Raw genomic sequence first — 23,705 nt, forward strand, 5'->3', positions numbered from 1 at the left:
TAATCAAAATCGCCGATTCGGAACACGCGAACACCTCGGCAGTCCAAAGACGTCGGCAAAGACCCACCGTACAAAACACGAGTGGCCCGGCACGAGGGTGCAGGCGCCGCGTCGCCGGCGCAGCTGTTCTTTGAAAAGCCTCGGAGGAAACAAAAAACCGCACGAACTAATACAGCGAATAGCAAAACATGCGGCACGCGCAACGGAAGGCTGGCTTCGTTTGCAACGGCTGCTGCGAGAAAGCAGGCAGTGTGTGTGTGTGTGTGTGTGTAGATATATATATGAACGGCTGCTCCACAGCAGAGGGAGGTGCGCCCGAAACTCGCCTCACAGAGGGCGAGTTCAGAAGTCGAGCAACGCCGATCGCGAGAACAGGACCGATGACGTTCGTCCAGCTGTCGTTGGCGCCGCTTCTTTTCCTTACGCTCTGGAGCTACAGACAAGAAGGAGCGTACGCCGCGCCAGAGTCATCGCCACCCTCCGGACAACGACGCTCGACGGATCCGTGGACGGCCGCGGGACTGACGAAGGACCTCTCCCTAGGCGATGCCCCGGCAGGCTTGCTAAAAGTCGATTACGGAAAGGATTCGGTGACGATTAACGGCTCGCTGACGCCGGAGCAGGCCTCCAGCGCACCTAAGGTTGCCCTGGCTGGTGCCATCAACTGCACACCGCCGTTCGCTCTGGTCATGCTTGACCCCGACGCGCCGAGCCGCAGCGGTGCGACGGAACGCAGCTGGCTGCACTGGATGGTGGTCAACGCCAAGAGCACGACGAAGCTGCACGAGGGCGAGCAGCTGATGCCGTACGAAGGTCCCACTCCGCCCCGGGGAACGGGGCCGCATCGATACGTCTTTCTGGCCTACTGCCAAGGCGGGACAAGCTCGAACAGCGCGAAACTGAAACCCACGCACAGGAACAAGTTCCAATTGAAAGACTTCCGGAAGAAACTGGGTGGCATGGTGCCGTTTGCAGGCACCTTCTTTTACGCCGAGAACACTGCGAAGACAAAGGGTACAGCGCCGTAGCATCTCAAGGAGGTATTGGCCATGCACTCAGAATGAAAAAAAGTTCAAGCAGGGAATCCGGCCGCTTCAGGCTTGTTGTTGCTGCTGTTCCAATTACTAAGGCTTATTCCTTTGTACGATAATGACGCCGTGTTTTCGGACGAGATACTCCTGACAATAAAGTTTGTCTCTTTCCTGAAGTGATGACAATTAGCCGCTACGGCGGGCTGGCAATTAGAGGAGCCAGTGATAAGCGGAAACAGAAGGATGACAGCTGAAAACGGAAACAAGTGAAAGTGACAAAACTTATATTTTAAGCAAACTACAATGCAGAAACTGGTAACCGTAAAATGAAACGATCGCATTTCAGGAGGCAAAATTTTATAAGTAAAACAATTTTGACAGGAAATGTCTTTAAAATCGGTCACTTGCTAAAACCCGTCGGTTGCCAAAACCGCATGTATCGAAGACATGTTACAGCACTATAGACAATATTTTTGCAGCTGTACTACCCACGCGCCTTACTTTGGTATCGTTCTGCAGAAAAAAGAAGACATTGCTCGATCACATGTGAGTCGTCTTCACAGATAACGCCGTTATCGTACCAAGCATGGCGCAATCGGAACTAAATTTAGCCTCACGCGAGGCTGTGAGAGAGGTACAGCTCGGCAGTACGTCTGTCAATCCGAGTGGGAGTAGTCGTGTTTGAGAGAGCTCACAAGGCCATAATAGGTATAGTCTATCGAACTCAAACCTTTGCTAATCAGGAATTATGCGGCCTACAAGTGGACGATTGGTTGCAGAAATTTCGTGCTTGCTGGGCCATGGCCCCCATGCGTTCGGCACCTAGGGTCCAGAAATGACGTGGAGAGACTCGGGCAGAAAGACAGGGGGATTCCTAACCCCTTTGACAACGGCGGATGATGTCCGTCTCCACAGGAAGTACGAGCACAGGAGACTGAGGAAAGCGCGGGAGCTCCAACCTTCTACGAGCGAGCGGGCTCGAGCTGGGCAGGGCAGTCTCTGGAGCCACCAGTAAAGGGTCCGTTTCTTTACCCGTCCCTTCACCCTCTGCAGAACAAACCGGCCCATGCGCTCCGAATAGGGCGCAAGCATGATTACAAAATTAGACCGTAAGACTCTCACATAACTGTAACATGAGTTAGGCATGTAATCTTTCTAATGCGTGAACAGATTTAACTTGCGCATTTGGTTACGCAGGTCATTTCTGTAACTTTGTGCCTATATGCACCCTTACAGCAGACACAAGGTGGTTCACGTGCCCCACTACGGCTGCGTCCCTGACACAGCCTACACGAAATTTTTTTTTTCACAATTTCAACATCTTGAAAATTGTCAAATTAGTAGTTTCAAGAGTTTAGCATCGCAATCTTCTCGCGCTATGGTCATAAATGCGCATGTAACATTTCCTGTAGCTGAAGAACCTAAGAGAAGTCGAACATAGGGAAAGTTCAACATAAGGAAAGACAAAGTTTACATAGCGCCGCAGTGGATTCTTCCATATTTTGCAAACCATGCGGCGCAACAGAAAAAGAAATGCTGTGGACTCAGGGTTCATTGCGGACATGGCAAAAAGGAGGTGCCGCCAGACTACCCCCGCTAAAATAAAAATATAATGGTGCAATAAGGAAGCTCACCTTTGTGAAAGCTCGAGCTGAAGATCATTACCACAAGAGAAAGGCACATGACGAGAGTGCTGCATTCGCAGCCTCACAAAGCAACTGAGCCAACAACCTATCCGACTGTCACGAATTTCAGCGCTCCAGAGAAAGACAGGGGATAACAAGGACGTGACAGAAAAACATTTCTTACAAAAGACGAGAAAGAAAAAACAACAAAAGAATACTACAAAAAAATAATTCTATAAACAAAGCTGAATCTCGATCATAGCAACTCAGACGCAACAAGCCAACACTTAAGCCATAGTCTCTCAGTTCATAATAAGCTAACGAACGAACAGTCTGTCCCTCGCGAGATGGGAGGAATCGGTCCGACGTGACGCAGACATCAGCTTGCATCACTGTCGCTTGACGGGGCTGGTTTCCACAGCAGCAGCAATGCACCCATGTATCACGTAGGGCGATGGTGTACTCGGCACCTAACAAACTTGCGAAGTTGTGCCCTCATATCAATGCAAGTGATTAACTGGCTGCAAGACGTTACCAGAAAAATCATGTGAGGCCCCATGAACGTTTAGCATGACTTGGGCGTGGTATGCTAAATATCCTTCGCATGCGGTGGGAGCTATGTCGGACAACAATTCGGTGGTCCTGGGTTCGAGTCCCTGACGGGGACAAATTTTTCTTCAACTGCGAGGTTATTCTTTCGAGGAACTCGTATGGGTTTCCTTTGTAGCAACTGCTACGATTGAGTGGATGTCTCACTTTCCCTTTATTAATTACTTCTCTCCATCTTGCGTGTTTCCGCCGAACTGTTATGTCAAATAAGAGGGCGATGTTTATCCCTGCCCGGTATAAGGAGATACTCGGGCAGAGCAAATGCCGACATGCCTTTGCAAGGCTAAATCAGCCCGTAGTTTGCGTCCGCTTGCTCCTCCTATTCTCATAAGAGCTTTTCCACTAATTTTTGGCATTCGAACACGGCCCAACAGCTAAGCCACTTGGTTTACACCATAGCATGGGTTCAAGTTCTCAAGCTCGCAGGTTTTAGAATGGATGAATACCTGTAATGTTCCTTAGCCGAACTCCTTACTGCAGTATCACGATAAGAAATCAAACCAATGCTAAAATTGGTGTGCCTAATGCAGTGGTAGAAAGAGAGAGGGAAGGATAGGTAAATGTAAAGGAAAGACAGGGAGGTTAACCAGATGTCTCCAGTTGGCTACCACGTACTGGGAAAGGGGAAATGGTACAACAGATGAGAGAACAGCCGCACTTTCGCTTGAAAGCCGAGACATTGATATAAACAGCAATCTATTAGACATCTACACGAAGTAAGGTTTGCAGTCTTATCGGCCCCCGTGTGAATTCTAGTAAACATTCACTTTCTAATTAAATTTACAAGCATGGCGTCATGCATGAACAGGTAAACATGCATAGGTCTCCCTTTATGACCATAAACACTCGCTCTCACAACGCTGGCGTGATGAAGAGCGCAAACAGAGGGGGCCTATCGCTGCTGCTGCCTCTGGCTACAAGCCTTTTCCGAAACATAATATTCAGTGACCTCCAGCACTAGGCACTCGGGAAGACTGTGCACATATAGCCACCAGCCATCACGGCTCGCCATCTTTGCACCCCTCGCACATTACCTCCAACGTAGGGCGACCAGGCCGCTTATACTCTCAGCCACGCGGGCAATCATGCTCAGCCACGGCTGGAATAGCGGAGGAGACGCGCGCTCACCTGCTCCTCCTCCTAGCGCTGCTTGATCACTCTACCTCGCCTGTAGGTTCCCCTTCATTGCCACAGAAAGTCTGCCATGAATATAGTACTCTACAAGCTCTCTCGTGTAACTGTACTTGCGAAAGGTACAGCTGAAGGAGTTCCTGCAGTTCTTTCTTTTTTTTTTGCTATCATTCGTTTAAGGCACTGCCACTATCGGTTTCTACCACTTCCCCACATTGTCTCCTGTTTTTTGAAAATTTAAGTGGCATCACAGTTACCTCTTTAAAGCGACCCCACCTGCTAGGGAAATTGAACATGTCCTATACTTTCTGCGAGAAATACTTTTTTTTCCATCTGAACTGAGTTCTTTGCAGATCTCGCACTCGTCTGCATGCTGGGCGACGTTATAACTTTGTTCACATTCTGCCTGCCCATCATTTATTCTCACTGCATGAGAAATGGTGTGGAAATAATATTGCGCAAGTACATCATAACATCGTCGCCGCTCACGCGTGTGAGTCGGCATTCTTTAGACCATCGATTAAGTTTGTGTTCCAAACGTAAGACGCATCCGTGTCATTCACGTTGTTCACCTTTATTTCATTCTCTGAAGCGCCGCTAACACACCTACTCGACACCCCATCCCCTTTCTTTCCAGTGCCGATTTTTTTTCCGAAAAGGTGGGAACTCTAGGTGAAACTATGGCAATCGCACCGGAGAAGCGTCAGTCCCATGTCTGATCGCAGTGTCAAAACAAAATTTTCTTCCAGCGGCGAAGCTTTAATGTTAGAAAGACCGTATGAGTTTCCGTTGTAGCTTCTTGCTACTGTCGGGCAGATCACTTTTTTTTTCAGGCTTACGACAGTGATCCAATTCTCACCTATGCTCAAACATCATTGGATTTGCAGCTGTTCTTCTGCTTCTCTCCAGGTTCATTTCCTCATGTATAAGGACAGGTGGGTGTGATAATGCGCCTCTTAAATAGAACACAAAACATCTTGATGTGGAACTTGAGAAAGTTTGTACGATTTGTTCGCAGGCCGATAGGAGACACAAGCACAGAAAGTCAATTTACGACCTCAAATGTGCAGTGCGTACACGCGGAATAAAATCCAATATCGCATAAATATAGGCTGCTAGACCAACGGAGAAACACGTTTTGCGAATCGCTCGGCCATCGCAAACCACTGGTCCGTCATGTGGATGGTAGTCCGTGGCGTTGGTTTTCGCCCTAAAGAACGACATCCATCCTGCGCTTTGGTCTTCCACCGAGATCGTTCCGTGGTCGATGTGGCAGAAGACATCTCTGCAAAGTTTGCGGGCGATGTGGTGACGAAATGTGAGACGAAAACGAGTGACGAAATTCTGAGCAGCATCCGCGCAATGCGCGTCCCTCACATGGATGTGCCTGTATCCCTCGAGAAAATGGGCTCAGGCTGCTCTGCTAGGCCTGTAGGCATTCGTCGTCACAGGAGCCGGGAGAACGTCACACCCATCTGTCAAGATGCCCGCGGCGAGCGTGTCAACTACATTCACGCGTGCACAGCACACGCGTGTGTGGCGGTTCCGACAATGATGATGATGATGATGTCCTGGATGAGTTTGGCGCTTACCCACTCGCGGGGATTGGCCAAGAGTCGGGCAGACTTTGCTTATGTGTTCAGAAAAGGAGGAAAAAATCTAAAATTTTGTTATATGAATTTAGGCGACAATTTCCCCGACAAACATTAAACATCGCCTTCTTTCTCGTTACATTCACTGCCGTCGACGTCTCACGATACGCATCCACATGAACTGATGCTTTCATTTCGGTGTAGCTTGGTGTAGTGCATTAGGATAAAATGACATGACATTTAAGTTGTGACGTGTACGGTGCACAAACATAAGGATTGCTTGAGATTGCGCGTTGCATAGAATTAGAACAAAGACAATTGAACGCACCACATTTGACCACTTCATAAAAGCTTCGCTTCACATAGATGCCAACGTTTGCGTTTCGTCTGCATAATATTTCTGAAGCGTGGAGGGAGTGTCCTTTCCTGCATTCATGACTTATCACTTACTATAGCTTTATAGCCACTCAGGCATTGTTTAATTTTTAGGAGCATACGTTTGGAACTTGGGATTTCACAGGAACTCTCCGCTAGAGGCTTCTTCTTTCATTTGTCCTCATCATCATCATCTTTAGTTCCCTCTTCTTTTTTCCCCATAGCGCAGAGTAGCTGGCTACATGTCGTTACGGAACAAATATCGCGACTCGCTCAAGGCTGTAAGGAAAATTTATTTTATTCGGATATCATTTTCTTCATCGCCATCATAGTTAACAGAGTGGTGCCAATTTGCACGTCCTTTTCTCACGAGCAGAAGAAGAAGAAGGAGACTCCATTGAAAAAGCTCTCGAACGTCTCCGTGTCTTGTCGGTGGACGTCTGGATGAACCAGCCACTCAGTGGATGAACAGGCTGCCACGCGTCATGAACACAGCGTCCCCAGCTGTGGGGGCATGCTCTGCCACCGGGCAGAGTCACTCGTACAGCGTCTGCCCCCTGTCCAACGCGACGAGCGAAGTGCACGAAGTCATCAGCGGCCTGCACGACGTGACGGGTCACGGTGTCTTCCAGTGGCGCATGCTCCTGTTCGGCATTCTGTCCACACTGGTGCTGCTGTGCCACGCGCTCTCGTACCGGCTGATCGCCCGACCCGTGGACCACTGGTGTCGGCCACCCGACGATCTGGCTGGGCCTGACGGCGCCTGGAAGAACGTCGCCATACCGCTGCTCCCCGACGGCAGCTTCAGCCAGTGCACCGTCTACGATCCGCCACTTCCGGTGGGGTTGCCGCGTTTTCTGTGAACAGATTTAAGGGAAACTGCTGTATCATGGGCGTTATACAATCTAGACTGGTATAAATTGCAATAGATGGCATAACCGCAGGTCCAGGCGTAGGAAAAAAAGAATGTGGGCAGCTTGCACTAGTAGTGCAAGGCTAGGTGACAGCTGAGCTAGTTCCGGCTTTTGCAAAGTTTTGCGAGGGTATACATGACTCGGGTAGGTTAACACTGAGTGTTGCTAGGTTCTGCTAAGTTTTGCGATGTTATGCATGGCTTGTCTAGGCTCATACCAAGCATTGCTAGAGTTTGCTGACTTACGAGGTTATGCATGGCTTAACTATGCTCATACTATGTGTCGCCAAGATTTGCTAAGTTTCATCAAGTTCTTGCGAGGTCGTGTACAGCCAGGCAGGTAAGCCACACAAGCCCCAGCAAGTCGCACGCATACAAGCCACAGTACGTGCATCACAATATATTACCTACAGTGCTTCAGTACCAGCCGTTATCATCGTCGATCCGGTCCTCGACGTCCGACCGTCGTCGTGGTCTGTGGCGTCGGGGAAGGCTTTGCGATGCACTTGCAAGGCATAGCTCTTCTGCTTAAAGTTCTGCACCGAGCTCACCGTGGAGAGATTCACGTCGAACCATGAGCCGGTCACAGACGCGGCAGCTGTGCCCGAACTCTACGCCGAGGAATTCGCACTGGAAGCGGCCGTTCGCACCTCCCATGGATTTGCGGGCTTCGCGTTGGGAAGTTCTCGGTGACGCGCAGGCCCGGAACCGATTCCCGGCGGTGCTGAGCATTCAGTCGGCAGCGTTCGTTGTCTCTGGCCCGAAACTCGGGTTCCTCGGCTCGTCGACGGCGTTTGTCGGCGGCGGCCTTGGCGCGATGGGCAGGATCGGCTATCCTTGGTCGATCGTAGTCCCGCTGAGTCGCGCGCCGAGCTTCCTTGTAGGTCACAAACGCGACAGCTGTGCCCAAACTCTATGCCCATGAATTCGTGCTGGAATCGACCGTTCGCACCCCTCGTGTCTCAGCGGGCTTTACGCTGGAAATTTTCGAGCAGTGGCATGCCGGGATCGCTTTCTCGGCGACGTCGAGCGTTCAGGCGCCGATTCTCGCGTTCCTTGGACTGAAACTCTGGATCCTCGACTCGGCGTCGCCTCTTCTCAGCCGCAGCTTTGGCGCGGTGCTCCGGATCAGCTCGGCGGCAACGCATCGCTTCTCGCTTGGCAGTACGGTGGTCTTCCTGGTAAGCCGCTTCTTCGGGCGTCCGGGCTTTCCGCGGACTTCCCATGGCAGCAGCACTACACACGGAGTAGAGTAGGCAAGAGGCGTGTCGCCGCGCCGGCTGTTCCGAGCAGCTTTATAAGCGGTGGTTCCGAGATTTGACTCACCTGTGACGTCACGACTCCGCCCTACGCGCGTGGGTTGCGAGGAGGTTACGTGGCTCGGTGCTCTCGCAGGTGGTTTCTAGGCAACGCGAGGAGGCGCACATCTGGGCTGAGTTTCCTCAGCGGAACCAAAGCTTAAACAGCCTAATCAAACTTTAAAAAAGGCTTGATTGTTTTGTTTGACGTGTTACGTGATGAGCGCTGAGATTACCACATTGCAGTGAACTCGAATGTCTCGATCGAGTCACGGGAGTTTCGCCATCGAATTTGGCGACAGACTTTGTCATTCTTGGAGGTACTAATCCGAAACTTCCACCAAACACCACACAGCCCCAGTCGGGGTGTTGACAGGTAAAACAATTCACACTATTGCAAAAAGACACAGAGACACAAGAGCACAATTATCAAGCTACAGATTTATGCCTTACTAATCCGTGTGGTGCCTCAGCCAATATTACTACGTTTCCAGGGCACTCCCCTCAGAGGGAAATGCGAAAACGCTCGTGTACACTTGTTAACATGTACGCTTGGACACATGTTAAAGAACGCCATGTGGTCAAAATTAACTCCGATGTATCTGTGCACTACTGCGTCTCTCACAGACCGTCAGTTGTTTTGAGACGTTCAACCTCAGAATTTATTTTTGTTTTGCCCACCTGATATACTGCTACGCATCTCGTGTGGGTTGTTATTCTGTGCAGCACCTGATGAACTACACGCGCAAGGAGGTCCTGTGCGATGCCTGGCAGTACGACACGACCAGCCAGCAGGACAGCATCGTCAGCCAGTGGGACCTGGTGTGCGACCGAGCCTGGTTGGTGCCTTTCTCCTCGGCCGTCTACATGTCGGGAGCCATAATGTGCGTGCCTGTCTCGGGCATCGCGGCTGACCGCTGGGGCCGGAAGCCCGTCATCAACGCATGGGTGGCCACGCTCCTGGTGGCCGGCGTCGGATGCGTCGGCGCGAGTTCGTACAGCCTCTTCGTGACCTCGCGTTTCGTCGTGTCGGCCGCCAACAGCAGCATCACGGTGATCGCGTTGATCCTGCTCTACGAGGTGACCTGCAAGGAGCGACGGTTACTGTTCGTGGTCATGTTCGCCAGCTGCAGTACGGTGCTCCTGCCCATCGTCTACCAGCTCATCGAGCTCTGCCGCCTCAACTGGCGGACGATCCAGATGGTGTTCATGCTGCCCACGTCGCTGCTTGTCTCCTGCATCTACCTGCTCGAGGAATCGCCCAGCTGGCTGCTGGCCAGCTGGAAGGCACGAGCAGCTGAGCAGGTCGTCCTCCAGGCCGCCGCGGTCAACGGCGTGCCGGCGCAAAAAGCGTCGGAGGCGTTCCACGCGCTCCGCGAGAGACTCGAGAGGCTGGACGTGGCGCGAGAGTCACCCTTCGTGCTCTCGCCGAGCGCTTTCGTCCAGGAGGCCCTGCTTCGGTGGACCACGCTGACCGTCGAACTCTGCTGGTTCACCACGTTCTTCGGCTTCTACGGAATTAACCTCCGAGGCGCCAGCGCGGTGGCCTCGACGGCGATGGAGGACGAACTGTTCGTCGCGCTGCATACGCCTCTGGTCGTGGCCGTCTACTGCAGCATGCGGCGCGCGGGACTCCGCGTCACGCTCTGCGTGCTGCTGTGCCTGACGAGCGTTGCCTGCGCGGCGCACGGCGTCGTACGCCCTACATCGGCTGCCGTTGACCTCATTGGCGAAGTGCGTCGAGTCCTGGTCACCTTGCTTCTGGGCCCAACCTACGTGCGCGCGGCCCAGCTGTTTCCCGCGCGGATGCTCTGCGCGGGCATGTGGGCGTCGTACGCCGTCGGCCACTTCGGCGCACTTGGCGGGTCACTCCTGGTGAACACGAACGAAACGACGTTCGACACGTTCCTGGGCGTGACGGCCTTCGCCGCCTTCTGCGGTGTCCTGTCCGCGCCGGACTCGGCGCCTTCGATGGTTGCTCCGAAATCTTCGACGCCTTTGACAATGTTGGAGAGGCCCAGCGCCTTTCACCGCCCTGGTGCTGAAGCGGCGAACAACAGAGAGGCCCAGGAGACAGCACAACCGCGCAGGAAGGCCTCCGTTGTTTCTTTCGCCGACGCGGAGGTCAAGTCGGTCTCCAGATCGTCCTTGTCAACGACCTCCGGACGTAAATTGTTGTCAAAATAGGAATACCCTTGTTTATTGTCGTCTTACTTAATATTGCTCAATGTCCAGTTTTTCTGTTGTTGTTTTTTGTTTGTATTTGTTTGGAGAAGTATTGAAAAGCAGGCATTAAAGTAACGAAGATTTCGTTCCAATTTTAGTATGTGTACTTTGGAAGGGGAGAGTTCGAGTTTAATGAAATGAAGGATAAGAAAGCAGAGTTTCTGGTCGCGACTTACACAACGCTTTGTTATGAACAACTTGCGGTCATAAACATGTGCGGTATGCTGGCGCCTTACGTAAGTGCACTGGCGACCGGGCTTGCGAAATTCGCTGAAAGACGTAGTAGACTCTCTCGTGAGGTTGCCAGTTGTTTCGGAATTGTCAAGTATACCCAGCTCGTCCTGAATGTATTATAGTTTGGCACATCATTGGACACAAAATATACTGCGTTCGTATTTAGCTGCATATTATAAAATATAATACAAGCACGGCATTTAAATGCAAATGAGACTGCTGCCTTTTCCATCATTGTCTATTTCGCGCACCAACTAGTCGAACAACAACTTCCGCACGTATGTTGCGTTTTGTTTTTGTTTTGCGGTCACACGCAGATTATCACGCCTGAGGAATATATGCCTATATCGTGTGTGTGGATGTTGTGCTTTCAACGGCATGTATTGATTTATTTCATTAGTGGTGCCGACGTTCTTGCTGGCTCCGCAAGGCCGCCGCCGTTAGCCTCCTTTCTCCTTTGCTAATTCGTTAACTAAGCCATGGGATGTAGTTCATGGATAAACTTTGTATACTTCTGAAGGGGAACGATAGCCTTCCACCCGCAGGTAAATTGAAGCTCCAAGCGAAACACATGTTTCGCGGAAAGCAAAGCTTCGTTGTTAAAGAAGAATATTCGTCCTTGAGCAAGAATCGAACCTGTAACAAGCGCCTTACCGGGGTGATCTACCCACGAGATCAGTGGCGTACCAACTATTTTTTGAGCGTGGGAGGGGAGCAAGCCTCTTCATATCTATCTATCTATCTATCTATCTATCTATCTATCTATCTATCTATCTATCTATCTATCTATCTATCTATCTATCTATCTATCTATCTATCTATCTATCTATCTATCTATCTATCTATCTATCTATCTATCTATCTATCTATCTATCTATCTATCTATCTATCTATCTATCTATCTATCTATCTTGTGTATATGTGTGCGTGTGCGTGTGTGTGTGTGTGTGTGTGTGTGTGTGTGTGTGTGTGTGTGTGTGTGTGTGTGTGTGTGTGTGTGTGTGCGCGCGCGCGTGTGCGTGTGTTTTCTCGTGACGCAGGCTAGAGAAACATTCACTTAATGCATATAAACTATATATAGTTCAAAAAAAGTTATTCGCAACTGCAGAGTTGCTTCAGGAAATTCATGTTGAAAAACATAAATTTTTATTCGACATTTTGGCCGGGGACCAAGTCAAAAGGTCGACAATGGATTTCTTCAAAAAATATAATGGAAATTAGACGATTATCATTGCAATAAAAGAGGCTAAAAAAACGCATCAGCGACAGTTATCGCTGTGATTCACAGACCTGATAATCATCACACATAACCATTAAAATCTAGTGTAGCCAAAATTTCTTGAAGCGTTTCACTGAAGTGAAAGAAATAAGTCATTAAAGTTTCCTTGAACTCGCAGTAATTTAAGCGACGTACGCGTTTTAAGGCATCATAATACAAGCTAGCCTGAAGTAAATCATTTACCTTGACGTTTCCCTTTTGTCTAATGTCCATGCAGGTTACTGAGAGAGAATTTACCTACAGTGCGTAGAGGATATTTATTTATTTATTTATTTACTTATACTGCAATCCCCTCTGGGGGTGTTGGCAAAATAGGTTATGAAGTAAAGCTGATGGCAGAATTTGCAAGTATGGGACACATACCAGACCTGCAGACATTAAAAAGTAAAAAAAGCTACCGCCGAAGCCAAGTAAAATATTCTGAAAAATAGTACAGACTTGAGGGCCCGACTATAGACATCCTACACATACGTTCTCCATCTCTCTCTCTTTCACTCCCCATTCCCCTTATCACGTGTAGGGTAGCAAACTGGACTCAGTCTGGTTAACCTCCTTGCCTTCCTTCTTCCCTTCTCTCTCTCTCTCTCTCTCTCAAAAATAGTAAAACTTGTTTCATTTGTCAAGACGCGCGCAGTTTATTAAAAATAACTCCTTTGTACTGTGGGGACGCTTCTCTGTATTCACATCCAAAAATAATTTGCATCACAGAAAAGGGGTAATGTTCATTAGTTTCTTCATGAAATATCCATGTAATGGTGGCCATAATATCACCTGAAATTTTATTGGTGGCGCTGCTGTCGTTAGGACGGAATAATCGAGCGCACCCGAAAAGTAGGGCTCTCAAAAGTCGCTAGACTACACCGCATATGGTTTAGGTTAAGGTTACCAGAATTCTTAATTATCACCTGTGGCATTTATTACAACTCTACTTATTGAGCTGGAATACTCGTAGAGCTATGCTTTACTTACTACGGAAATTGATACGCATAACTGACTAAATAAACAAAATCCTTAGTTAACTTTTCAACAAGTTAGTTTTGCGCACATACTGCAATACACGAATTGAATCCCGTTATTTCACAAGGCACATCCACTTCGAGCTCATTTTGAAATTATCGCCAGTTTTGATATAGGCGCCGTCAAACTTGCGGTAAAAATGCACTATTGTTCCACTTACTAACAAACCGCCTTTTTTATGCGTTGAAGTTCAAGAGTTACTGGAACACGAATGCATTTCGTCGTAAACTTTGGGAACGCGTGTCTCCAAACTGCATAGTGTCATCCTCAGAAATCGTTCCAAGTAAATACGACTCAAAAAGTCACCGGCTCCAAATCGTAAATTGTAATATGCCGTGTTAATTTACTGTAAAACATAGTTAGACAAAATTTGTTCGTATGTCAAATGTTTGTTTTCATTTTTTTTTTGTAGTAGAAATAATATCTGCCTCTGAGATTATTCCAGCTCAAGAAGTATAATTGCATTGCATGTCACGGGTTCATTTTAAAACGTTTGCCAGCCATAAAAAAGAACACCCCGTATATTTGCGTTCTCTTGAAGTGAACACAGCCCTAAAGAACACGCAAACAAAAATTATGCGTTAAGTTATACGACCATCGTAAAACAAGGTATAGAAATCTGTCATTTCACTATAAAATCATAAAAGTTGACAGGCATGAAATACAGACACAAATCGCGGCATACAAAAAAACACAATTTCACGACTATAGTCTCGAAACAATACAGTCAACACCTGGTGAATAACTTCATTATTAGTTAGGCTGTTTCACTTGTTAACAACTCCCGGAAGGAAGGAGTACGTGAAGCATTTAACGCATGTGCGAAAGGGAGACACTGTTCAACTATTCTTTTGTTTGGTGGCACATCCGGATGACGAAGATATTAATTTTGATGTATCTCTGTTGCAGTGCTCATCAAATAGATCGTAAAAAAATTAAGACGGGAACAGCGATTCCTCCGGGGCAAGGTAGGTAAGTTCGCGTTGATCAAAAGAGCTTATTTCCTCTGTTTTGTCAATACCAGTTTTAGTAAAATGGTTCCCGATTTTGTAGAAGCATAGTCTAATAGTGGTGTGACAAAATTTTTATAGCCTAGCAACCGAACTGCGGGGGTTGGTCATTTTAAAGCTCTTTGGGTGCATAATAGTTTGCGGTTTGGGTTAGCTGTAACGTGGTCAATGTGGTTTGACTAATGAAGGGTGTTATTGATCATATGTACGATTTACTTCAAGTGTTTTGTTTCAACAAGAATCAGATTATTTCCAGAATAGCGAAATGTTTAATATTTTCGTTTTAGAGTAATAGTCATAAAAGGAGTCTATTCAAAATTGATTTTCATTTGCCAGAATTGAGGCCACTCAGTAATCTTCTGGACGTCCTGATTAAGCTTATGTTGGTCAGAAGCACTTTTGATCGAGTAAATATTACAATTACCAGCGGACAATTTAGTTTTAACTGAAACATTTGTTACTATGTTAATAATGAATACGGTAAATAAAAACAGCCCAAGCACGAATCCCCTCTGGGACGCTGCAGAATCCACTGAAATTCATTCGGAAGAGTATAGTCTTTGCAAACACGTTGCTGCCGGTTTCTTAGGTAGGCTGACAAGAAAGTTATAAAATGTATATTTCTGAGGGCTTCAGTTTGTAAAGTAACTTATCGTCGCAAGTACTGTCGAAGGCTTTGCTGAAATCCATAAAAACTGCGTCAGTTTGGTAACCATCATTTTACTGCTAAATCATGGATGGTTTCAGTTAGTTAGCTGAGTACATGTAGAATAGTCTTTTATAAACCAGTGCTGGTATCTTACTAATATATTTACGTACCGGATGATGACAGCTGAAATGCTGCGTTTATTTTCAGATTGTATGGTTGCAAATGCAACACGATTGAAAAGAAGAAAAAAGACAACCAAGTCTTCCTAGCACGGAAATGCGCTCAGTCTACATTATCCCTGATTTATTTATTTATTTATTTATTTATTTATTTATTTATTTATTTATTTATTTATTTATTTATTTATTTATTTATTTATTTATTTATTTATTTATTTTTGTTCTCGATGTTCGTGATAGAACTAAATTGTTCGTTTCTTTGATGCTTGTTCTTATAACATGGCCATGAAAATTACCCGAGCTTCTTACGGGTTAAATACTACGCTTCCGTCGTTGTTATACCTAAAATCCGCCGTGAAGATTGATTGGCCTGAAAGGCGCCAAGGGATTTGTTCCAATACACGTGAACGAGCTCAGCCCCTCCGATATCTACGCCTTTCTATACAGTGAATCTGTATTATTCCCCTGCTACTTTCTAAGGCCGAATATAAAATTTATTTCGATTGGTTTTGGTAAATTAATTTACTGCTACATTTGCGGACGTCCGCCAATAGAACGCGTTTAGCGATGCTGCATAACGCGCAGCGTTTGAACACCTTCACATCGGTTTCGTAAAGAAACAAAAAACATTACTTTTGTGAGCACAATGAGCAGTCTGTAATGACCACTATGCTGTGAAGCACAATTGCAAGGAGATTCATCGTGAGACTTTGCGCCACACAAACGCGAATGATTAGCATGTTGTGACTAGCAATGTGAAGACCACCGTTACTTCATTGTGACCACGGAGTCTGTGCGTCGTAAAGCGAGCTTAGGTCAATACAAGTAGCTTTTGGATGTTACACTGCGATCTAGAAGGCCATTCCTTAAGCAGGTTCCCTCCCTTCGAAATGACTCAAATGTAGTCAACACTTCGTTTAAGTCGCCAGTAAATCACCTGTCGCTAAATAGAAAAATTTGTCGCTAAACAAACAAGAAGGTTGCCTAATCTAGCAAAAAAAATTTCCAAAATGGCAACACTGGCTTTAACAAGCATGTGACGCCCCCTCGGGCATAATCTTCGTTGGCCCGCCAGGCTCGGTGGCCTGCCAGGCTCGGTAGGCAACTTTAGTCACCGCACCCAATAAACACCGACGAGCACAGCTGCTCGGGGGTCAGTCATCGTTCGTCATCACCACGCCTCGAGCCTCCTCGTTCACGAACCCGGGCGCATTGTGACACTGGTTGCAGACCAGTATATTATAAAAAAGCAAAGCTGATTTTGTCTTTCTACAGATGGTTAGTTTAAACGGCCCCGACAAACACGGGTTGATGCAAGCGGTGGAAGGTGAAACTTAATTGGACTGCACGGCGACAATCTCCTCTACGATGCAAGCGCGCAAGGTGCGTACCGAAGACGGCTCGCACCGCGGAGAACCGTATCGTCTGCTAAATGCGGCCCGTCGAGCCTCATCTGCTACGGCGCGCGGCGACGAGACCCGAAAGACAAGCCTCACTGCCTAAGCAGTGAAGAAATGCTATTCGGAAAGAAAATTTGTCCTCAGCTGTTGTGTTGGATTTGCCAGCGTGCAGCCGACCGTGCCAGCTTTCGAAGACTGGGGAGGGGATGGGGCAAACGCCCTACTTTGCCCTTCCCCCCCACTTCTGACAGAGGGGGGGCATTTGCCGTCCCCCCGGTAGATACGCATATGCACAAGAAGCGGTAATGTTCTTTTTTACCATTTAAGAGGATATATCCGATCGCAGCGCTGTGTCCAATTTAATCTATGTCTATAGAAGGGACAGTGAGAAATCTGGATCCCACACACTGTTGGAAACGGTTTAAGCGTAACTTTCATTGGTGTTTCTGCAGAGCGATATCCTTACTTAGCGATCGTTTGCGAGTAGAGACCACACGACCAGGACTTCTACGTAACGAAATACACGTAGTTACTTGTAATCGATTACGTTTTAATTATATGATTAATAACAATCGGGACCCTCCGTTCCCTTTCTTCTCGTTCATATACATATGCATATATATATATATATATATATATATATATATATATATATATATATATATATATTAGTCATATAATGAGAAGCCAACAAACACTGACACCAAGGACAACATAGGGGAAATTGCATGTGCTTAATAAATGAAATAAAGTAATGATAGAAATAATGGAAATTAAAGTGGATGAAAAACAACTTGCCGCAGGTGGGAACCGAACCCACACCCTTCGTATGTCGCGTGCGATGCTCTACCAATTGAGCTACCGCGGCGGCGTTTCCCCATCCACTTTCTTGGGTATTTATGTGTACTAGTAGAACCCTGGGAGTGTTAGCCAGCGCCCCCACTCACAGACCTTGGCGGCGGACGTGGAACGTCTTTTTTGCCGCCGGCGTCACGAGAACGTGATCTTTTCGGGTGAAGGCAACTGGTCAATAAACCCACATATGCTACCTGAAGGCATCAATGTTGCCGGATTCGAGACCCTCGTTAAGTAATAAACGAGAAGAAAGTGGGTTAACCGAGGGACTCGATATTTATTAGTCATATAATGAGAAGCCAACAAACACTGACACCAAGTACAACACAGGGGAAATTGCATGTGCTTAATAAATGAAATAAAGTAATGATAGAAATAATGGAAATTAAAGTGGATGAAAAACAACTTGCCGCAGGTGGGAACCGAACCCACAACCTTCGCATGTCGCGTGCGATGCTCTACCAATTGAGCTACCGCGGCGGCGTTTCCCCATCCACTTTCTTGGGTATTTATGTGTACTAGTAGAACCCTGGGAGTGTTATCACGTTCTCGTGACCACGATCACGTTCTCGTGACGCCTGCGGCAAAAAAGACGTTCCACGTCCGCCGCCAAGGTCTGTGAGTGGGGGCGCTGGCTAACATATATATATATATATATATATATATATATATATATATATATATATATTTATACTCACGATCTTCTAGGCTGTCTCTGGTCTCCTCTCTACCTCTACGTGCACGTGACCGGCTTCCCATACTTCCCACACGTATACTTTTTTCCACTTTGCCACTCATTAAAAAAAAACGCCTATTGCGAACCGTGAGCTGCGCACGACCCGCTTGAGTGCAGGAGCACGTGCGGTATATACTCTCTCGGGGGGAGGGGGGGGGGGGGATGATTACGTCTACTGAACAGTACCCATACATACGCACACCCTCTAAGGAAACATCACCCTCTCGCACACGTCCTAATACTCCCATTCATTCTCCCATCCCCAATTCCTCCTGGGGAGCTACATTGGACAACTCACACCTCGGAAGCCCAACGCAAAGTCCTCCAGCAGGCTCCAGACATGGCGCGCTTAACCCTCTTATTCCCAACCATAATTTCACATCATGGAAAAATTAGAATAACTTAACTTTTATTTAACTGCCCTGAAGAGCATGTCTGTGTAAAAAAGAATGTTAGTAAAACTTAATTCACATAGTAATTTACTAGTAATTGATTGAGAAAACTGAGAAATTGAGAAATTGAGAAAACTCTCTTCAGCGTATCAAAAACGGTACACTATAGGCTATGCGCTAAGTTTTGCGTGCCTAAAATCGAGAATTTCGAAGTATCAAACTCGGCGTATATCGCACGTGGTATGCAGGGCATCGGAGGTTTAACAGGGGTCCTGGACTAAGTACTTCTCAAATCAGGGCCTCCACTCAATGTCGGTGTAATAAGAGATATCTCATGTCTCTTCTCCGGCGTCTGGTAAAGGCTGACGCCGGCAGCAACATGCAGGCCGCTCTGCCTTAATGTGAGGTATTGCGCATGGGTCTGCGCAACTACACGCGATGAAATGATAAATTGGGCACCGCGTTGCCTGTAAGCGAAGAAGGGTCGTGGTAAAGACTAATTAGGAGTTGGTAACTCCTTCAGTCCAAAGAACATATTAAATCCTGGGGTTTTACGTACCAGAACCACGATCTTGTTAGGAGGCACACCGGGAGGGATTCCGGATTAATTTTGACCACCAGGGGTCCTTGCAGTCCTGATTGAGTCTGATATTGCGATTTAGATTGGGCGTCCGTCGCAGGAGTCCTAAAGTGTTTTGCGGGTTCATAAGAACTAAAAAAAGGAAATCACCGCGCAAGCACTCCGTGCAGATGGTTAACCAGCGAGGCTGAAACATGCGGTCCCGGTGTTTATCACGGGTTAATCCCAATGGTTCATTAAACGACGGCTTGGTAGGCTGCCGGATTCTCGGTACGCAGTTGCTGCTTGCGCTCGGCTGCACGAGCCTGTTCTTGTGCCCGGGCTTCAGCATCGGCACGGCGTAGACGAGCTCGTCCCCGGTTCAGATCACGGCTTTGCTGATCGAAAGCTGCCTGCTCACAAGGAGTACGTATGACGCGTGGCCTAGCCATTTCGGAACTGGAGAGAAACCGTTGTGCGCTCGCTCGGCTGCGACGGAGAGCAACGACGTCACTACTGGCGCAGCTAATCCAATACCACCTAGATAAAACAAGGCCTTTTCACTCCGATCCAGGGAGTCATGTCACCTGGAGCGCTATAACATAAAACTGTTCCAAACTTTTCTATTCCAATTCTGCAACCAACCCTCCACTATTGGTGAAAAACTTTTTAGAGCCACCCCCACTTCGCCTATCTGTCAAGCGACGTCGCGAACACCGTGATAGCTCCCCATCTGATATGACGCGTACACACTGATTATGCATCATTGGACCAAAAAAAGTAGTTATTTCTCATTCGACGCCTTTTAGCCATTAACCCTCGCTATTGACCAAAAGTTTTCCGGCTGCACTCACTTCACCTGCCTGTCACGCGATGTCGCAATACCGCGAAAACTCACTGCGTCAATGTAACGTGTACCCGTTAAAGATGCATTAATATGCCGAACAAAACTGATTTTTTTTCTGAATAGCCGCAGGCTGCCCTGTTCCGAAAGGACTAAAAGATGGCTGCCGCCGATCGCTCAGGCACTGGCTAGTCGCACCTGCCGGAGAGCGTGGGTTTATTTGCGTACAATAAAACTTTTTACGCGGCCATGTAATGTTTTCGAGCACTTTAGCCACGTTTACGACCTCGCTGCCAGCTCTTCTTTGCTGAGGATCCGTTTTAGCGGCATTCTTAAGCTTCCATTGCATGCCGCCGCGATTTTCGACCCGAAACCTCAGGCCAAGTAAGGGGAAGCGACGAATCGCAAACGCCGGCACCACCCTCTTCATCCGGTTATCGATTTTCTATGAACTGGCTCGGCCCCATCGAATCCATCTCCACTTGAGCGTTCCCCCAGTCTCTCGTCAGCCAATTAGATAAGACAAGTCGCTTACTGTATATATTGTTATTCGTTTTTAAAACAAACAAGAGTAACCTCCTATAAACAAGGAGAGCGTTTGATTGGTCTTGTTCAGGCAACGCTGCGGGTCACCGCCCGATGCTTGCGTCAGCGGTAACGCAAATTTGACGTCAAGAGATTGGAATAAAACCATATTGGAATAGTTTTACGTAATAGGGCCCCTGACCCGACTCCCATAGAATCTCATGTGGATGCTCCGAAATAGGCAACAGTTATTTTGACATCGCCGCTTTCGTTACGCCAGCCTTGTCAATGGAAATTTCGGGCCAGGTAGCGTGACATCATGGATCGGAGTAAACAGGCCTTATGTTATCTAGGTGGTGTTGGCTAATCGCGCGCCTCTCTTCCTCTCTCTCTCTCTCTTGCGCATGCGTATACGGTCGCGCCGGAGAAGTTTTTGGCGTACAGGCGACCTACAGACGGAGCGACGGAGCTTCACTGTAAAATTCGCAGTGCCCAGAGTGGATCGAACCCCTTTCCATAGTGGCAGTCGGAAGTTTTACCTCTTAAACACATTGTTCGCGTTTCCTTTTATCATGCACCCTATTTAGTTGTAATGTTATCACCAAGGTGCATTTCGTTTCTGAAGTTTTACGTGCCAAAACCACGATATGATTTTAAGGCAGGCCGTAGTTGAGGAATCCGAAATAATTTTGACCTCCCGAGGTTCTTTAACGTAAACCCAAATGCAAGTACGAAAGAAGTGTTCTGTTCTTTCTTTTTTGTCTTTTTTGTTTTGCATTTTGCCCACATTGAACACACCTACGTGCTAAATTTATCCGGGAGCCAAACTTTCTTTTTTTTTAGTTTTATTCGGCAAGCCTTTCTGTCGAGACATAGTTGGAAAAATGTCATAGTTTTGCCATATGGGTGAAGCAATGAATGCGATAACAACATGTTAGAATTATACACGAAGTGTAAGACTCGTAGCTGTTGTAGCAGTATGAATTGAAATAAACGTAAGCTGATTAATTAAAGACGAACTGTTGTGCTAGGGGTCCTCTGTTTGAGTCCTGCCATCGGACAATTTCATTTATGCTTGTTAATTAAAGCCAACGTCTTTCTTGGCGACTTTACCACCACTTTTTCGTATCGAGTATACGTTTCAAACCTCTTTCCTTGGCCGATCCCGGAGGTAGTGCCCAATCGCGCCAATGAAATTACGTAATTTTCAGGTTTGAGCTCTGTAATTGTTTCGCACGTTTTATATTTAAGTCTTAAAGGGCCCCTGAAACGGTTCGGACAAATTTTGTAGGCGCGTAGGGTACAGCTTAAGTAGAACATTCGCACCACAATTTAAGTGAAGCGTTACGTATTAATGGAGCTGCAAGCGATTAGAAGTTACCCTCCTCCCTAGCTATGCTTTTCCTCCTCAACTCCCTCGCCGAGCGAGCGGCGCTAAGCTCCGCCTTCACTGGTTCAGCGTCACGATGCAACGTCACATCGTTCACTTCCGGTTGTTTAGGAGCACGCCCCCTCCCGCGCGAGACCTCTCCGCTAGCCGCTTGGCCGTCGACCGAGAGCTTTCGAAGCAGCGTGCGTTGCGAGCATTCTGTCGTAGCGCCGAACGTGTCCGGTACTCCGCTAAAAACAGGCAAGCTGGTCATTTCGGCAAATGACTGGAGGCATAAACTCAAGCTGATGAAGGAACTTCAGCGTAGACGTACGTGAGCAGCCTGATCGGTCTGCACGGTCCAGACACTTGCTGGCGCAGCGCTTAACCAGTCAAACAAAGCGCTAATATTGCTCTAACCAAGTGTAAAGCATTTTAAACATTTATAACATTTATACATTTATAAATCAACGTGTTGATGTTTACACTCCTGCGAAAAATACACACCAGCAGCAAAGAATACACTTCGTTGCTGCTACTGTGTATAGTTGAGCTCTGTGCCACCAGGTGGCTGCACCGCGCAGACCGTTCACATTTGCCCTTCTGCTCATCTCGTGGCTCATCCCGGCACAGTCAAGCGGCCAGACCCTGTCCCCTTGCGCTTGCGTTTGCCCTAATACTGGACTCGCGGTTTGCAGGTCGCTAGGTTTGCAGTCCACAAGGCAACAAAGTCGAATCATAGTGCTCGCGAAAAGACTGAGACCGACTCTGACCGCGGAGCTCTCGTCAAAATGGAGTACGTTGTAACACAAGCAGACGACACTTGCTGTGTGCCGGAAGTGCTGAAGTGTACTAAAAAACTATTCTTGTGTATTCTCTTTAAGTTATTTTCTTTTTACAAAAACAAAGTAACTAACATTCCAACTATTACGAGCATCATTTGTTCCCCATAAAGTTGGAAAAATTATCGACCACGCGCCCTGGTCAGCCAATCAGATAGCTCACCCATGTGACGTAATATGGGTTATTTGCATCATATGGGTAGGGGCGGCTTAAAATTCCGCCGAGCAGTGCGCTGCGATCGGCAGTGATGTGTATTTTTAAAACCTTATAATAAATTACACGCTTTACGCAGAGCACTTAGATGCATCAATTAATGATCAGAAGAACCTACTCTAACGACTCAGTACGTTTGTAGAAAATCGCCAAAATCGTTTCAGGGTCCCTTTAAGATTTAAAATAAAAGGCATGCGCTCTTGATGTTTCGTTTCATGACATTTGTTCGTGGGCTGCCACCCTTCAAAATTCTTAGGAACATAGTTTTGATTCGAATGTATACGACCTGGTATGAGCAACTTTGGTGGTGGAATGATGTGGAAATATAAACCGCATAAAGCGCATGTCATATAGTACGGCGTGGCATATAGTGTATATACGGAGCCTCACAGCGACGGCGATGACGATGGCAAAAAGTTCTCTTGGAGTGTTCCATATATTTGCTACCGCAATAAAAAAACTGTTCGTGCGATGATAAACAAACTGTCATTTCTGCACGCACGCTGAAGCAACTGAGCACTGTTTTGTAGACCGTATACGGATATGCCGCGATCTTCTGGGACATTCTGCAAGGACACTTAAGAAAGACTTGGCGACTACGCTGTTTTTACAGAAGAGTAACATATTGCGCCTGGAGAGTGTGGTCCAGCCGCCAGCCAGGCGCGGATCCAGGTATTTTTTACGGAGGGGGTCTGACTTTGAGATGATGATGATAATGATTTTTTTTTTACACGCTGGCGGGTTCCCTTAAATAATCATTAATCATTTCTTGTCTCTCCAGAGCCAAATAACAGTATCAGC

At 47.3% G+C, this 23,705-nt stretch overlaps 2 protein-coding genes across 3 annotated transcripts; both read left to right on the forward strand.

Moving 5' to 3' along the window:
- Window positions 1-380: 380 nt before the first annotated feature.
- Window positions 381-1,028, forward strand: LOC135910706 (protein D1-like). Its single transcript, XM_065442742.1, has one exon. It carries the CDS (start codon window positions 381-383, stop codon window positions 1,026-1,028), a length of 648 nt encoding a protein of 215 aa, XP_065298814.1.
- Window positions 1,029-6,572: 5,544 nt separating this feature from the next.
- Window positions 6,573-10,892, forward strand: LOC135910715 (solute carrier family 22 member 7-like). Of its 2 annotated transcripts, XM_070533038.1 has the most exons (3): window positions 6,573-6,644; window positions 6,740-7,202; window positions 9,301-10,892. In XM_070533038.1, exons 2-3 carry the CDS (start codon window positions 6,828-6,830, stop codon window positions 10,759-10,761), a joined length of 1,836 nt encoding a protein of 611 aa, XP_070389139.1. In that variant the 5' UTR covers window positions 6,573-6,644; window positions 6,740-6,827; the 3' UTR covers window positions 10,762-10,892. The 2 variants fall into 2 exon arrangements, with proteins under 2 accessions (XP_070389139.1, XP_065298830.1); XM_065442758.2 differs by having other exon boundaries at window positions 6,596-7,202.
- Window positions 10,893-23,705: the final 12,813 nt, after the last annotated feature.

Source organism: Dermacentor albipictus, chromosome 2, assembly GCF_038994185.2.
Source record: "Dermacentor albipictus isolate Rhodes 1998 colony chromosome 2, USDA_Dalb.pri_finalv2, whole genome shotgun sequence".
In the NCBI taxonomy this organism is placed as follows: Eukaryota; Metazoa; Arthropoda; class Arachnida; order Ixodida; family Ixodidae; genus Dermacentor; species Dermacentor albipictus.

What these genes read in the sequence shown, in the direction of transcription:
- LOC135910706 (XM_065442742.1), top strand. Translation starts at nt 381, where the DNA reads ATGACGTTCGTCCAGCTGTCGTTGGCGCCGCTTCTTTTCCTTACGCTC.
- LOC135910715 (XM_070533038.1), top strand. Translation starts at nt 6,828, where the DNA reads ATGAACAGGCTGCCACGCGTCATGAACACAGCGTCCCCAGCTGTGGGG. An exon ending in TCTACGATCCGCCACTTCCG is followed by an intron (nt 7,203 to 9,300) that starts GTGGGGTTGCCG and finishes TATTCTGTGCAG; the next exon opens with CACCTGATGAACTACACGCG.